At 36.1% G+C, this 16,479-nt stretch overlaps 1 protein-coding gene across 1 annotated transcript in view; it reads right to left on the reverse strand.

Moving 5' to 3' along the window:
- Positions 1-775: 775 nt before the first annotated feature.
- The window catches only part of DCDC1 (doublecortin domain containing 1), a 453,979-nt gene continuing 438,275 nt past the window's right edge, over positions 776-16,479 (reverse strand). Inside the window, exons 34-37 of the mRNA XM_029208753.1 lie at positions 15,140-15,276; positions 13,666-13,845; positions 3,561-3,711; positions 776-1,055 (exon numbers count right to left, since the gene is read on the reverse strand). Coding sequence (XP_029064586.1) covers positions 907-1,055; positions 3,561-3,711; positions 13,666-13,845; positions 15,140-15,276 — 617 coding nt within the window. The 3' untranslated portion in view covers positions 776-906. The remainder of the gene's footprint in view (positions 1,056-3,560; positions 3,712-13,665; positions 13,846-15,139; positions 15,277-16,479) is intronic.

A 16,479-nucleotide genomic window follows, 5' to 3' on the forward strand; every position in this document is an offset into this window, starting at 1 on the left:
ATTGATACTTAAGATTGCTAAGGATCTCCCTTGGCCCCTTAAGAAAAATCCTTACATAACTTTTCTTACAAGTAGTGCATAAATCCTTTCCCTACGTTTCTGTATTGAGGACACAGTCTACGACTTTTGGTTACTGAGCTTATGTCAGGAATTATCCAGCTTCACTCTTGTGAACAACATCTAGCTGTGCCCCATCAGGAGTCCTGTGCTGTAACCACAAGCCAAACTGAAGGAAAGTGGGAGGAGGAAAGATCAATTCATGTGGTGTTTGGTGGCCACCAGCCATTCCATTTAGTAAATGTAGGATTTTAACATGCAAGTTTGAAAAATATAGTGGCTGAGCCAGAAAACTGTCAGTTTGAGTCAAATTTAGTATTAGATAGTCAAAGAGTCTTTTTTATTGTCAAATTATATATGTATATATAACTCATATATATATAAAATAAATAATATAAAGTTATTTATATATAGAACATATATACTACTTGACCCCACTAAATTTAAGTATATAACTATATATATACACTCAAATTGTCAGTCTATTTATTATCAAATTATATATATTATATAAATATATATATTATATAATTTTAAAAGTATATATAATAATATATACTACTTGACCCCACTAAATTATTTTTCAATAATAGCTAGTGTTTTCCTTTTTCTTTTCCTGGAAGAAAATACACCTAAGATAGTTATTTTACTGACATTGCTTTGTCTAGTTTTGTTGTCTTTCTAAGAACAGATTTGAGACATCAAATGCCACCCTGTGTAAAAGGTAGAGGGTATAACTTTTAAAAGAGACTGCATGGAATTATGAAAACGATGACTAATCATCATAGAACATCCTGGCAAGCATATGAGTATGTCCGCACAGGCTACCCCAGCGAAGCACAGCACGAACTATGATGGGTCTGACAGGAATTCACTGTGTAGAGGTACCAGAGATTGAAGCTTTGTGGATGGTGACAACACAGCGTCTGTGGCTTGAGGGCCCTGCTGCCTTCGGATTCGGGCATAATTTGCTCTGACCTCCACCAGTTGCTTTAACTCTGTTAAAAAAAAATTATTTTGAGAGACAAGTCAATGTATTTATAGAAAATAATTAAAAGTTCAGGATGATGAAAATCTTGAAGATCCTTCAGAAATCCTCGACTCCCACGTCGGCCTCTCTCATTACACACTTGACTTGCTTATCACATCAGATATAACATCCTTTGGATTTCTACAGAATGGCAGTTGCTAGAGAGGGCTTCCTTCCAAGCTTTTTATAAAGCCTGAATTGGAAGCTAACCTAGGAGTGGTCTAAAAACTGAACCCACTGAAAAGATGGTAAACACAGCATTGAGAACAGTGTTCAGATTTGATGACAAACAGCATAAAGCACCCTTTTGATTTTGCTGGGGGTTCGTGTGAAAGAAACTATTCTAACAGCATCTGATTTGTTTTGCCAAAACAAATCCATTTTTCAAAGACCCAGTGTGATTCTTTGATGGCTAACTTTCACATGCTAAATGTTTTTACATTATAGCACATAAAATAAGTTTTTATAAGGTGTTTAGTTTTGAAATTCCCAGGCTGCCTTATTTTCTACTACATAGTTAAGCCAGTAGGTCACAGAAAAATTATGAGTAGAATGATTAATTAAATGTCCCTTCACAAGTATATATATGTTATATATATATGTATATATAATATATATAAATGCTAGTAGCATTTCTCTCTTGTTTTAAAGCATTCTGAGTATTTAGATTTCTACTAAATGATTATTTCTCAATTATTTCAGGAAAAATAATAAAATGACAGCTCATACAATAAAAGAACTTTCTAAAGAGCAACTAAATTAGACTCTCTGCTATCAATCAGATTTTCTAGAACATATATCACCCACCGAAAAGAACTGAGACAACTGGGGAAACCACCAACACTTTCACCATTAAGGTAATATGGGGACCCATTTTCAGAGGAGAAGAAACAACTCTTTCACGTCATAGTAATTCATGTGGTTAAAGAATTGAAGATGCAGAAATGAATGTTTGTCTACATAGCCTTGTCAAAGATCCACGGAGCTAACAAGGAGGAAAATGGTAAGGAGAGTAATATTTGCGTTTCTAGTTTTCTTTTTTCCTCTTTGCAGTTCTTCTTGGTAACAAGCTTGCTTCTGGGAAGGCAGCCTACATATCTCTTCGTGTTTTGGATACCCTTTTGGCTAGGTTGCCTGAAGCATACTTAGCTTTATTTATCAGAAAGGCCTAATGAATACAGTGAGGCCAGGAGGGTGGGGTCCAGGTAACAGAAAGTCATCCCAAGAGTACGAAAGATTAAGCATAAATAATGAAGGGACTGGGCAAGTACCTTCTACTGCACCACTTGTTTGCTTACTATTCAATTGCTTCAAGTGTGTTCATATACTCAACTAGATCGAAAACTCTTTCAGCGAAGGAGCCCTGGCTTATATTTCTTTTATAGGCTATGTACTTTAGGAACACAGAAAGCTGTCAACTACTACTTATTCATGATAGGAACCCCATCATTGGTGTGTTCTTCTAAGTAATCACATAGTGAGGATCACCAAGAGCTGGAGTGAGGGGTACTGGTGAATGATGGGACAACAGAATACAAAGAATACAAAGACTGGCGCCTCTTCCTTGATGTAAGATGGTGCTGGGGGAATATGTGTGGCATCCACAGAACAGTGCTAGGTATCCCAGTAAATCCTTGTCTTCCTACTTTTTAGTTTCCGTTCCTATACTTTTATCCCTTCTGGGCTAAGTGTAAAGATATGATTGCAACTTTTAAAAATGTTTTTGGTTTATATACCTTATATACAACATAGTAATAATAATCTTATGGTGACTTTTAAAAGAGATAATCTAGCATTAGTTATTTTAAGGACCCCAGGTAATTCACTTCTGAATCTTTTAATTTCCTTTAAAATGATATCAGTGTTCTTCAGAATATCCTGAAAATTATGTCATTGCTAATGTATACCTACTCCGGAAAAGGGTTTTAAATTCCTCAAAATAAATAGGATAAAGGACAAGAGTTAGTTTAATAACAAACGTATGTTCTTTTCCATTTCTAACATTTATCAAAGAAAATACTCAAAGGATAGACAAGATAATAAAACAAGCATATATTTACTTATTACTAAAGAAAAAAATCTTTAAACTGTATATTTGCTATTAATGAAACATTAAGTTTTAAATAACTTGCAGAGTGGGAAGTCAAGGAAGCCTCACTTTCCTCAGGGTTCATGCTAAAGAATGAATACCTTCAAAGGAGGCCCTTTAGAATTTATACAAATAAAGCCCCTTGGATAAAATTCAAGACTAACAGAACTTGAATTCTTTAGATCAAACAGTGTCAAAAGTGAGGTTCCAACAAATAAATACTGGAATTTAACTTTAGTAACATGGAGTAGAAAAGCGTGGAGGAGGATAATTATTAAAAATCATCATGATGGGATGTAAAATTCAGTAAACAAGCCCTTTGAAGAAACAAGTGAATGCTTTAATTCTTCAAACACTTGATGGAAAAGAAAACGTCACCCATACCTCTTTGGGTTCTAAAGCCATGCCCTGTGGACACACAGATGACCATGTCTCGCTCTATGTCGTCCCACGAGTGAATTGGCTCTCCGTCAGGGGTGTACAGTGTTCTGGCTGGGTGGGCCAGTTTGAGATGAGAGGAGCAGTCACTCAGCAGCTGAAACACAAAGGGACACACATACTGGGATGTGGAATGTCACACCATAATTACATATTAAAGAATCAACTCCTTTAAGAGAACTATTATCATGATATAAATATTCATTTTACTTATAATTGTTAGAAAGAGGTACACTGTATAGCACAGGGAACTCTACTCAATACTCTGTAATGACCTATATGGAAAAGAATCTAAAGAAAGAGTGGATATATGCATATGTATAACTGATTCACTTTGCTGTATAGCAGAAAGTAACACAACTTGTAAATCAACTAAACTCCAATGAAAGTTAAACAAAAAAAAGGAAGAGGTATAGAAGGAGATGAGAAGAAGGGCTTACAAATGTTCCCTAATGTGTTAAATGGTAAGGAACTTCAGTGCTTGTCAGTGGATTTGTCCTTGTAGGTCTCTATTTTTCTATGTAGAAGAGGCCTCTTGCTGTTTAAGAAATGACTAAATATGAAGGACCTTGGCTTGAAGAATCTAGACTTGTCAGAATAGCTCATTTTTTTTTCAATGAGCAAGAAGCTAGAAGGACAAAAGCACTGACCTGGCTCTGGCCTCTGTATGACTCAGACAAGTCAGGCAACTTCCCTATGAAAGAATCTCTTTCACTATAAAATCAAATTTTTGGTCTAACACCTCTTTGACTCTATGATTCTATTATCAAAAGTCTTTTTCTTTTCAATTGGTAAATTAAAAAACTATGTTTAGGGGCCTAATTCAATTTCTCTCAATTTTCCTTGAAATATTCATAAAAACACATGTACAGATACGAAGTGTCAAGAGTACTAAAAAGATTGGCTAACCTGTCACCAGACCCCTAAGGGTGGTTCCATTAGTCTGAATAAGACTTTAAGACAAAACAACGCAAGCAAGCAGGAGGAAAGTAAGAGGTTTCCACACACCTGCCTGTATGGCTTTTACCTATCATGCAGGTCAAACACCTGCTCTCCCAAAATGAAGGAGCCAGGTCCACATGTGTTCCAACTCACCTTCTATACTTAAAAAAAAAAATTTTAACAGCTTTATTGAGGTTTAATTTACATGCCATAAAATTCATTAATTTCAAGTACGAAACAATCAATGATTTGTAGTAAACTGATAAAGTTGTGCAACCATCCCACAATACACTTTTAGAACATTCCCATCACCCCAAGAATCTCTCTCATGGCCACTGCAGTCACTTCTGTGACTTCTGCGACTGCAGTACTTCTTTTTATATATCGAATTAGGGGCTACAACTCACAGCAATGCAGGGTGGCAGTGGGCAGAGCTGGGCAAGTAATGGCATCTTGCATTTGGAAAATGAATCAGTAATATGAAGGAAGACATGAAAGAAGTGGTGAGATAATGCAATTCAGAGAGTGAAGTTTTCACTCACTATTGTGAGCAAGAGATGAATGCACTGAATTGAACAGTAATGGAAATTATCCCAGAATACATTCCCATCTGTAGAGTGGGATAGTTAGAGAAGAGCAGTGGGAGAACGGACTTAAATGCAGTCCTACACCTCTTGCTAAATGACAGCCAGTCAGCAGCCATTTGATTCTGATTCAGGATCTAGGGCTGGATCCTAACAGCTCCCAAGTCAAAATTTAGGAGAACAAAGGAGAACTAATGTCTCCTGTCAAGAGATCTCTCCTTGAACGAGGAGACATAAATAGAAAAATGAACATCAGCAACTATATGAGGCTTATGAAAATATTCTACGACATAAAAATGGTATCTGTACACAAGGTGAAGATTTAACAAAAAGATTTAGAGCACAAATACATTTTAGAGAGTACCTATATTGTGCTCCCCCCAAATTTAGTAAAATATGACTTCCATAAACACACACACACACTCCCACACACACACACTCCCACACACACACAGAAATGAGATGACAACAGCTCAAAGGAAAGGAGCATTGCTGAGATGCAGGCAGAGATAATGATGGTGATAATGACGATGGTAACAATAATAGCAGTTAAAATTTACTAGCACATTTCTGTGGGCTAGAAACTTTTCTAAAAGTTTCTAAGGACAATCTAATTTTTTTCTGTGGAAACAATTATTATCCTCCTTTTGTTGATGAGAAAAATGGAGAACAAAGACATTAATATCATAACCAAGGTCACACAGCTGGTAAGAGAAGAAACAGAGGTTTAAATTGGGATGAATAGACAGCCGAATGAGAGGTAAGGAAATAAAAGACTCAATAGCAGAATTAAACTCTGTCTTAAAAGCAGGAAAAAGCAGACTCAATTTTGTAGAAAATCAAATCAGTATTAGGGAGGGCTAAGTTGAGAAAATCTCATAGGATACAGAGAAAGGATAAGACAAAATTTATGAGAAAAATGTAAAACATTTGGAATGTCAAGACATCAGATATTAAACCTATACATTATTGGTGTTACTGGAGAAGAATCCAGAATAAATTAAACTTAAGCAATTATTCAAAAAACAGAAGAAAACGTTACTATTTCAAAGACCCATGTCTTCAGATCAAATAGGCTAACCTAGGATAAGGCAAAGTTAATGAAAAAAATGACTAGTATTTAAATATAACTGGGCAAAAAGTATGACTTTCAGACATGGGGGGAAAATTCAGTTATGTTTAGACCTGTTTTCTGCAACAATGAATACCAAAAAAAAAAAAATGAAAGAAAATCTCTGAAGTTTTTAGGGGAAAAGGTTTCAGTATAAGAACTCAGTATCCAGCTAAATTATTACTTAGGTTACAGGAAACAAAAGATATCCTTATGTGTACAAAAACTCAGAAAACATATCACTCAGATACATTTCGGATTATTAAAAAATGAATGAAATTCCATCACCATGGAAAAGTCATAATATAAAGTGACTAATATTAAGCAGTAAGACCACTAGAACATGACACAGCTGTTATAAAAATGGTCAGAAAATAAATGAATTTAAAATTTTAAGGTAAGTCTCCATAGAGAAAAAATAAAGTAAAAATGTAAGACATCACCAAAAAGGGACATGGGCAAGGAAAAGAGAAACCAAAGCATTCAAACTTTCTAGCTATTCATGGGGGAAAAAGATGCTGTTTCTTCTCTTTTTCCATCGTTAGGAATATTTACTTTTATGATTATAATCAATGCAATAAAACAAAAAATCAGAATAAGAGAAACAGTTCTAAAGGAGTAGGCAAAATCATCACCATGTGAACTTTATATGATTTCATTCTTAGAAAATTTATGTAAGCTGAATGAGAAATTAATGACAAAAAGAATGCTTAGTAAAGTGGCCAAGCACAAAATAAATTATAAAACATCAGTAGTTTTATGTTGTTCACCAAAAAAAAGTATTTAAAAAAATATAGTGGGGGTAAATTCATCCCAACATCAAACCAACTCAGAATGTCAATTATTTTAAAATGTGAGGCCCTTCCTTATAAAAAATTATAAAATTTTACTGAAGGACAAAAAAAAATGTATATGTATATAAAACAATGCCAGAGAATTCAATCTGGCTGCAAAGATTGAATATTGTAAAAGGTGTCAATTCTTATGAAAGTAATTAATAGCCTAACATAACTACAGTCAAAACTCCTGTAGGATGATTTTGGGGTGTTGAAATGTAATTCCAAACTTCATCTATAAAAATCAACAGGCAAGGATAATCAAGTAAAGTCTGAAAACAAAGTACAACAATAGGCAACTTCTATCAGATATTAAAACATATTAAAAAGCTATAGTAATTCTAAAAGTATTAGATAGCTTAAAAGCAGAAGCTAATAAGAATTTAGTATATTATAAAGTTTGTATTCCAACTCAATGTGGAGAACAAAAAAGATTATTCAGCAAGTAGGGCTGAGATAATAATTTTAAGCCAATAAATAAAACAGACAAAATAGCTTCACTCAAATTTTACACCAGAAGGAAGTTTCACACAGTTTAAAAAGTAAACGGGGAAGACACAATTATAAAAATCTTAAGATGAATCTTTCTATGACATAAGGATAGTAAAATACTATTGGAACATGAAAAGCAAAGAACAGACTTTTAAAATATATTAATTTCTGTACCTTAAAAAATCTCCTAGACACAATGGCAAATTGGATCATTGTTACAATAAATTTGACAAAGTTACACATAGTAGGCTTGTTACTTTAAAAAAAGAAGATTCATATCAGTGTGAAAAATACTTCCAGCAGAAAAATAGCAAAGAATTTGTCAGGAATTCACAGATTACTAATAAATGGTAAAACAAAGCAAAACAAGTCAGAATCACTTTTACAAATAATTAAAGACATATAAATTATAGCACGGGTATAACATTCTCTCCTGTCAACCTGCAAATACATGTTTCTAAGTGATGGCAATTAGCATTGTTGATAACTCATGTAAACAGCAGGTAAGTGGGAACTCTCATTCACCACTTGTGGGAGCATGGACTCCTGAAATGGTCCTAGAAAACAAGCTGGCGACAGCTATCAAAATTCTCAAGCACATTTACATAATTTGACCTAGCAATTCTTCTAGGAATTTATCTGGGGGAAATAATCAGAAAATTAAATAAAGATTTATATATAGATATGTTCATTGGAGCATGCTTTATGATAGCAAAAAATTAAAAACAATCTAAATGGCAAACAATAGAAAACTGGATGAGTAAGTAATAATCCATCCAGTTGATAGAAGATGATGATGCCATTGAAAATAATGTTTTGTTAAAGAATATTAAATTATGTGGGCAAAAAGTCACAACGGTTTGTTAGGCGAATAACACAGGTTGCAAAATTATATATACCATGTGATCTACCATGATCACAATGGCAAACAAATATATAAATAACCATGTAGAAACCATAGGAATATATCTACTAAAATTCTAATAACTGTGGTTATTTGTGGGTGATAGAATTTTCATTTCCTTCTTGGTGCTTTTCCTTTTTCTAATATTAATGCACTGGCTGTATGTTGTTTTATAATTAGAAAACAGAACAAATGTTATTCAAATAATCAAAAAATTCATAGTGATTACAATAGATTCGTATGTTTCGTATGGTTTTGCAGTTTTTCTAAATTTTCCATAACAATAGTCACTATCTTAGTCTGCTTGGGCTGCCAAAACAAATATCATTGACTGAGTGGCTTAAACAAAGGAAATTTATTTCTCACCGCTCTGGAGGCTGGCAAGTCAAGATCAAGCTGTGGTTTGATTTGGTTTCTGGTGAGAGCTCCTCCTGGCTTACAGACAGCTAGCTGCCTTCCTCATATGATGGGAGAAGAGAGAGAGATCACTCTTTTTCTCTTCTTATTAACCCACAAATGTTATCAGGCTAGGGCCCCACCCTTAAGGTCATTTAACCTTAATTGCCTCCTAAAAGCTCTATCCCCGAATACAATCACATTGGGGGTTAGGGCTTTAACATAAGAATTCGGGGGGTGGGAGGTGGAGACACGCAATTCAGCCCATAGCAGTTATATATTTTTCTGCTCCAAGGCAGCCAGAGAGTATGATAACTGAGTTTCTATCTGGACTGGGAGCAGTGGGGAGCTGTCCTAGAATTGTGTGGATATGTCTCTGGGAGAAATTCCTGTAGCTTGAAAAGATCCTACATAAGGATAATTCTTATACTTTCCCCTACTTTACCACTAAAATGTCACTCGTCTATAGAGATTGTGTTTCTGTTTATAATCAGAAAAATAAATATAATTTAATAACGGCATATACCAAATACAAAATATGACTTAAATCTGTAGCTATTTCACTCGGTGTTCACAAAGATCTATTTACATGAGACTCAGTTAATGAGTTTACAAAAATCTTTTAAAAGTAAATTTGAAAACAAAAGGCATTTTCTGTACAATTAGGTTCTAAAATATCTAGTTAGCTTATGACCTTTAATGACATTCTTAATTCTCAGTTTTTCAAATATATCCAAATTTACTCAAGTACCTTCTTTAGAGTGGGTAATATAAATTAAATGTTTGTAATTTTTGCAATAACAAAAACTCATAATAAAAGAACAATGTTCTATACATAATTCTTCACCCACAATCTCTTTTGTGAGCTTTCATAGGCCAGGTCCTCTCAGAGTGGCTCACGTGGGCATCACAGAACTATTTCATATTCCCTGAGGACATGAGGTACTTGCCTCTCCAAATCAAAAAAATCTGTTTCTCATTCTTTCAGCTTCCACTCACGCATTCAGAACTGTGCTTGGCTGTGAGAGAACACATTGCTTTTGAGATTCTGTAGAATCAGAGAGAGGTTGCTGGGATGAGAGGAGGCAGATGCTTTAGGACCATAGAAGGAGGGGCCCCGATAGTCATAAATCAGAGAAAGATGATGGCCCTGAAGAAAGAGCCACTAACCCTAGAGAGGGTGTCACCTTGGTGCACTGATGACAGATGAGCCTACACCAGCTGGAGATGAGAGTTTGCTCCAGCCATGTTCAAAGACTGGGTAGGAAGAATGTGGCTCAATCACCCAGAATAGCCACAGCAGTGAACGAAGTTGAGGGAAAGCCTGCATTAGATGGGATTCAAATACCTTCTGGGGGTTTCATTACAGAAAGTAGAGTGAAGCACCTTGAAATGCGTTCTGTTCCTCATTCTTCTGGTAAAAGTACCAACCATTGAAACCCTGAGCTTCTCTGGAATTGGTGTTGTTAGCCAGATTCCCCTAGTAAAATCTGAACCCTACTCTTCCTGTTGTTTATTTGTTTCACACACACAGTCCATTCTCCTGAACTTTTCTTTACAGCCTGAGAGCCTGAAAGGATACATTTCTAACTGATGACAAAGAATCTCATTCAGATCCCTAAAATCAAAATCAAAACAGAAAAGGGAAAGAAAGAGATTAGAAAGAACATTTTTTAAATAAAGCAAAAGAAGAAATAATATGCAGAAAACTTTCTAGACTTGCCTAAGTAGCTTTCTACACACTGAGGCCACATTAGTCTCCCCAAAACATTGGTTTTACTATGCCATGACCTTATTCAGAGACAAACTAGTGATTCATGCACTTTAGTCTGGGGTAGTGTAATGGACTGAACTGTGTCCTTCCCCAAACTCATAGGCTGAAAAGACACTAGAGCTCTCTCTCCACATGTGCTCAGAGGAAAGGCTCTGAGAGGACACAGTGGTGAGAAGTCAGCCATCTGCCACCCAGAAAAAGAGTCCACATCAGAAGCCAACCCTGCTGGCATCTTGATCTTGGACTTTCCAGCCTCCAGAAGTGTGAGCAATAAATTTCTGTTGTCTGAGCCACCCAGTCTGTGGTATTTTGTTATAGCAGCCCAAGTAGACTATACAGAGAGTATGTGGTGTCCACCCTATATGCTTTTTTTTTTTGCGGTACACGGCCCTCTCACCGCTGTGGCCTCTCCCGTTGCGGAGTACAGGCTCTGGACGCGCAGGCCCAGTGGCAATGGCTCACGGGCCCAGCCGCTCCACGGCATGTGGGATCTTCCTGGACCGGGGCACGAACCCATGTCCCCTGCATCAGCAGGCGGACTCTCAACCACTGCGCCACCAGGGAAGCCTACCCTATATGCTTTTGAACAGTCTCTCCAGTTGTCTGTATCTCTCCCTAATTCTCAGTCCAGGTACCATCTACTTGTATGTTTATGAATTCTAACACCCATACCTCTGTGTGTGATGCCCCTCATGCTTGTTAATGCTTTTTTCTGCCTAAATGTTGAATCTTACCCATTTCTCAAGTTCCATCAGAGCTCCTGGTTGAGTCCTCTGGGGAGCCTTTCTCCTTCACCCCAGATGGGCCCAGTGTTCCCTCCTCTGAACTACTGAACTTCCTGTATGTACTACTGACCTGACCTTCATCACATGCTGTTAGTATTTCTCTAAGAGGAAGGTCAGCTCCCTTAGCAAATTTTTCTTACAATCTGTGTTCATCATAACCAAATATGGAACACAAAGAAAAACACATAATAAAGAAATACCACTTTTATTAGGCCACCAGTAATAAGACCATCCAATAAACACTTCCAAAAATAAAATCCTTCCAGTCTTCTCCTTTTAGGTTTGTGCATGTATGTATATAGAATCTAACTCTACATGCTTTATAGTATGCTTCTTTCATTTAGTATATCTTGAACATCTTTATTGTCATTCTTTCTAAAGTTGATTTTAATTGATTTTAATTAATACACTATAATTCATTTAACCAACTCCCTATTGATAAGTGTTTATTTCTAATCTATATATGTTATAAATAGCCCCATGATAATTATTCTTACCAAACAAACTTTGCATAAATTCATGAAAATATCCTTGGGATAAGGTTCTAGAAGTGCATTTTCTTATGATTTGTATAGCCACATGGTCCTCCAAAAAGTTTTACTTCCATCGACATGAGAGTGCCCATTTCTCTATAAACCTAAGTAAAGCTTGATATATTTTCAAATGTTTTGCCAGTTGGAAGTATGCATTTAATGAGAACATAGATCATGTGTCATTTTATTCCTCCTATTGCTATAGGTTAATCTGTCAATTATACTGCACTATAAAGTCTTCAAACCCTTTTCACACACATAAATTAGGATAATACTTTACAGCATCTAGCACAGTGCCCTTTATGTACAAAGTTCATAAAAAATTATATGATCATGGAATAATATGTATGGCATGGCTTTTATATGCTATGCCACATGAGAGTCACATAAATCAAAAAGTCATTCTTTCACCAGGTATATGTAATTTTTGTAAAAGTTATGGTAAGTTTTGGCTATCCTGAGCCTGACAGGCTACCTTTAATCCTCGTCCTATTTATTAATCATTTCATATTCCCTCACTAATGTATCAGTTCTAGTTGCAATGGTTATGTGCAGCTTAAGATTTAACCTCTGCAATGCAAACTCTGTGATTTTCAAAGAAACCAGCAAGGAAGAAACATTTCAGGTTTGTTATAGACACTGTTCCAGGGTGTTCTCTCCTGAAAAAGTTTCACTCATTTTAAAAAATCACTTTCTTTTTTCTTCCCCATGTGTATGAAGTTCCTTTACTTGTATTCCTAGTTTTGAATTTATTGTCTGCATTTTTCTCTCTTCTTTCTCAAATACAGCAAATCGGCTGTCAACTTCTGAGATGCAATTGCTTTCACAGTTCTTATCCAAAGTCCTTGTCAAAGAGAAGTGGTCTCCATCACACTTTGAAATCACCAACCTTCAGGGGCACAACTCCTCTGAGGTGCCCCTGCCACTCTAGGTGCACCCATCAGCCTCCATGAACTCCTCCAGGCCTGCCTGTTGGTCTTGCCTCTCCCTCCATCTCCCACCAACATCTCACCTTTATATGACTTCCTCTTGTCCCAGAAAATATTATAAAAACGTTTCACAAATAATAAAGCCAAACAACTATTATAAGATATCACTGCAACAAATAAGCCTTTTAAAAATTCTACCAAAATCCATTTATTAGGTACCTAAAGTTTTCATTTAAAGACTAAGACAAAATGTCAACTTTTAGAATTGTTATCATTGATATTGCAAACAATAAATGAACTGCTACTCATCTTTTCTTTAGTCAATGTTTTAATTCTGGAAAGTGGAAAGTTTGCCATAGTTCCAAGAATCTGTGTGACAAGAATATGATAGATTTCCTCTAGTGAATACTGTTGTTTTCCCCACGGGGAACATATCCAGTGAATAATCACTCTTTTGTGAACTAGGTTTAAAATGGAACAGGAAAACTATTTTAAATTATCTTAAAGTTTAGATTTACTCTAAACTTGGGTGCAATGAGTTTAATTGTCATTGTTCTCTGCTGGCCAAGTGTCATATTCTGATGCACACATTATGTCAGACAGCATTGGACTCCACCCTGTGAGGAAAGTATTACTGCCATTTTAGAGATGAGAAAATGAGATTTAGAGAGGTAAAATAATTTGCCTGACCTAACAATCTATAAATGTCAGAGCTGGAATTTGAAAACAGGTCTATAAAACACTCTCCTTTCACACTAGGTTTACCTCTGAAATAGTTTTGCCCCGGGCATAAGTGCCATCTTCAGGTCTGCCTCCATTTAGGTAAATCCACGCTCGTTTTGCATCGGGTTGCTTATACAAGCTGCTCCTCTTGAATGATATACATTTAGGTGCAGTTGGAGAATTTCCCTTGGATTGCAGTTCTTGGACTTCAGAAAGCTGTGCCTGTTAAGAAAAGCCCAGAGAATGCCATGGTTAGAGAATTGTCTGTTTAGTGTGTATGCGTGTGTGTGTGTGTGTGTGTCTGTGTGTGTGTGTGTGTGTGTGTGTGCATGTGTGTGTAGAATATGCTGAAAGAAATACCTTATAATTGTACATCATACGGAAAAAAGATTTAGGAATTACATTACCCTCTCCTATCACTGACTCTTCTGTAAATTCCCCTTGCTTCAATGCACCACTGTAAGCCATAATAATCATTAGAGTAGTAATAATAACGCACTTATTTTGGCAAAGCACTTAACTTTCATTTATAATTTGGAGAAATAAATAGAGATATGTTTTTGGATTTTTGCATGGCGTTTCTCCTACTGAGTGATTTCTCTGCATCTAACAAATGAGTTTTTGATTAGAATCACAGCATCATTTCCTTTAACCAAGACATGCTTAAGGGAATGTACATGACTATTGTTTAAATCTTTACTCTCTGTCTTTTAAAATACAGCAGCCACCTTTATATTCTGCCAGATCCCTGCCAGGCAGCTTTTCATCCTACTTCAAGCATGTCCTAGTTCAATGCTTTGCATTCATTCCCTGGTCAGTGATTTATCCTTCTTAGCTTGGCAAGAAGTCATATTTCTAGCAATGTCAATTTCTTTTTTCTAGTAACCTTGACTTGGGCACACGCCTAAGATTTAGATTGAACACATTTCATGATTTGAGAAACCCTATTAAATAAGAACACATCATTTTGATGAAAAACTTCACAAAGCAAAAAGTTTTCCCAGGTCTCTCTATCCCCAATCCTCTCTCAACAGCTGACCTTTCTCTTCTCGTCTTTTTTATGTCTGGCAATCCTGTCTGATTAATCAATTGGATTGAAACTGCTTTTTGAATTCCTCACTTCTGAATGTCTCCATTGAAATTAGTATTTTGCTCCTTCCTCTTTTTACATATTGAGACATACCCTTAGGAGTGATGAGCAATGAAGCCATAAGGCTCAACTTGACTACATTTATTATAATTACCTTTGTACATATCCACTGGGCCTTTTTCTCTTCTTTGCTAAGGTCATAATTTCTGGTCTCCATTCAAACAAAACAGACTTTCATATGAGCTGGCTGTGGCTTAGATAGTTACTCTCCAAATGCCAACTCAATGCTTGGCATATGCTTATGTGGTCATTACTGACCAGATGCTGAGAATATATTAATAGCATAATTTAAAAATTCAATACTGTACTTTTAAAAGCTTATAAAAGAGCCTGAGTCTTTAATGTCTGGAGTCCTAAAGATCATACCTCTGTATGTCTTATAAGGTCCATGAGTTTAATTTCCTCTTGAGTCTGCTTAGTCCAGCCTCCTTCCACTACCACCGGCTGCACAGGGCTTTTGTTGGGAACCATGGTGGCTGGCTGACATGCTGCTACCCGCCGCCCTGGGGAAAGAAGTCTCTGGAAATGTTTCTGATGATAGGCTTTCAGATTTCAAATAAATTGGTTTGGCTTTCTATGCATAAATCATTTCACTTGGGAGCAGAGGGTAAAATACTAAATATATCATAAAAGCAAAGATGCCTAAGGTAATAAGATCTAACAATGTCTCTTCATACGGGAGCTTGAGGCTTTAAATAGCCAGGATATGCATACTCAGTGTACAGATGGAAAAGAAAGATAACACGCTGACTTCCACACTGGCCCCAACCTCTCATCCACGATATGGTTCAGCGGTAATTTAGTCAAATAGAATCCATGACCTATATAGCCCATCATCTCTTCCAGTCATGGAACATATGTTTTGTTCTCTTCACTAATAATAAGCCTTTCCCCCACAATTAGTTTAGCAGCCTGGGGATTAAGTATTTCTAAAATAATATTAACCCAAGAGACAGGAGGCCTTTTTTTTTTTTCTATCTAATAATACCCTGCGAACACGATTAGTTTCTGACACCTCTGCTGTGTCCTCTGGGCTCTTAAGAAGCTGTGGTAAGAGAAAATATTTATCGGAATGGTGTATTCTAACGAATCACAGGCATACGTTAATAAGTGTGGTGATTTGAATTTATGCATTCTTTCAGCTAGACCACTTTAAATCATTATAAAAGAGGTTTAAAGGTCACACTTATTAAATTGTTTTCTTTTTCTGGGTTGAAGATATACTGAGCACTGAGTCTCAGACTGATCTCGAAACTTCTTAAGTACAAATAATGCTTCCTCTTGGATGTTCCTTCTAGAAACCTATGTTGAACATCAGGTATGAGTCAGGCATTGTGCTGGATGGTGCACATACAAAACATGTTCGAGACTAAGTCCTTGCCTACACTTCAGTAAGGAAGGCAAATGTCAAGGAAATGATTACACCAATAACTGATTGTAACTGTGTTGCACCATGGAAGTACAGGGTGTGTAAAAGCATGTAAAACAGGTTGCTGACCTAGTCTGAAGTGTCAGAAAAGGCTTTTTTGAGAAAGTAACACTTAGGTGGGTAAAATAATAGAAATACTGAAATGACGTTAAGTCCTAATTTTGTTGCCAGGAGACTTATAATGTGCAGGTTTTCATACCGTGACTATGAACAAAACCTTTTGAAAATAATTCAGTATTTGTAGAGGATAACACATTTGTGCTCTTATAGCTCAAGT

The sequence above is a fragment of the Monodon monoceros genome, unplaced genomic scaffold, assembly GCF_005190385.1.
Source record: "Monodon monoceros isolate NGI ecotype Baffin Bay Population unplaced genomic scaffold, NGI_Narwhal_1 Super_Scaffold_7, whole genome shotgun sequence".
NCBI lineage: Eukaryota > Metazoa > Chordata > Mammalia > Artiodactyla > Monodontidae > Monodon > Monodon monoceros.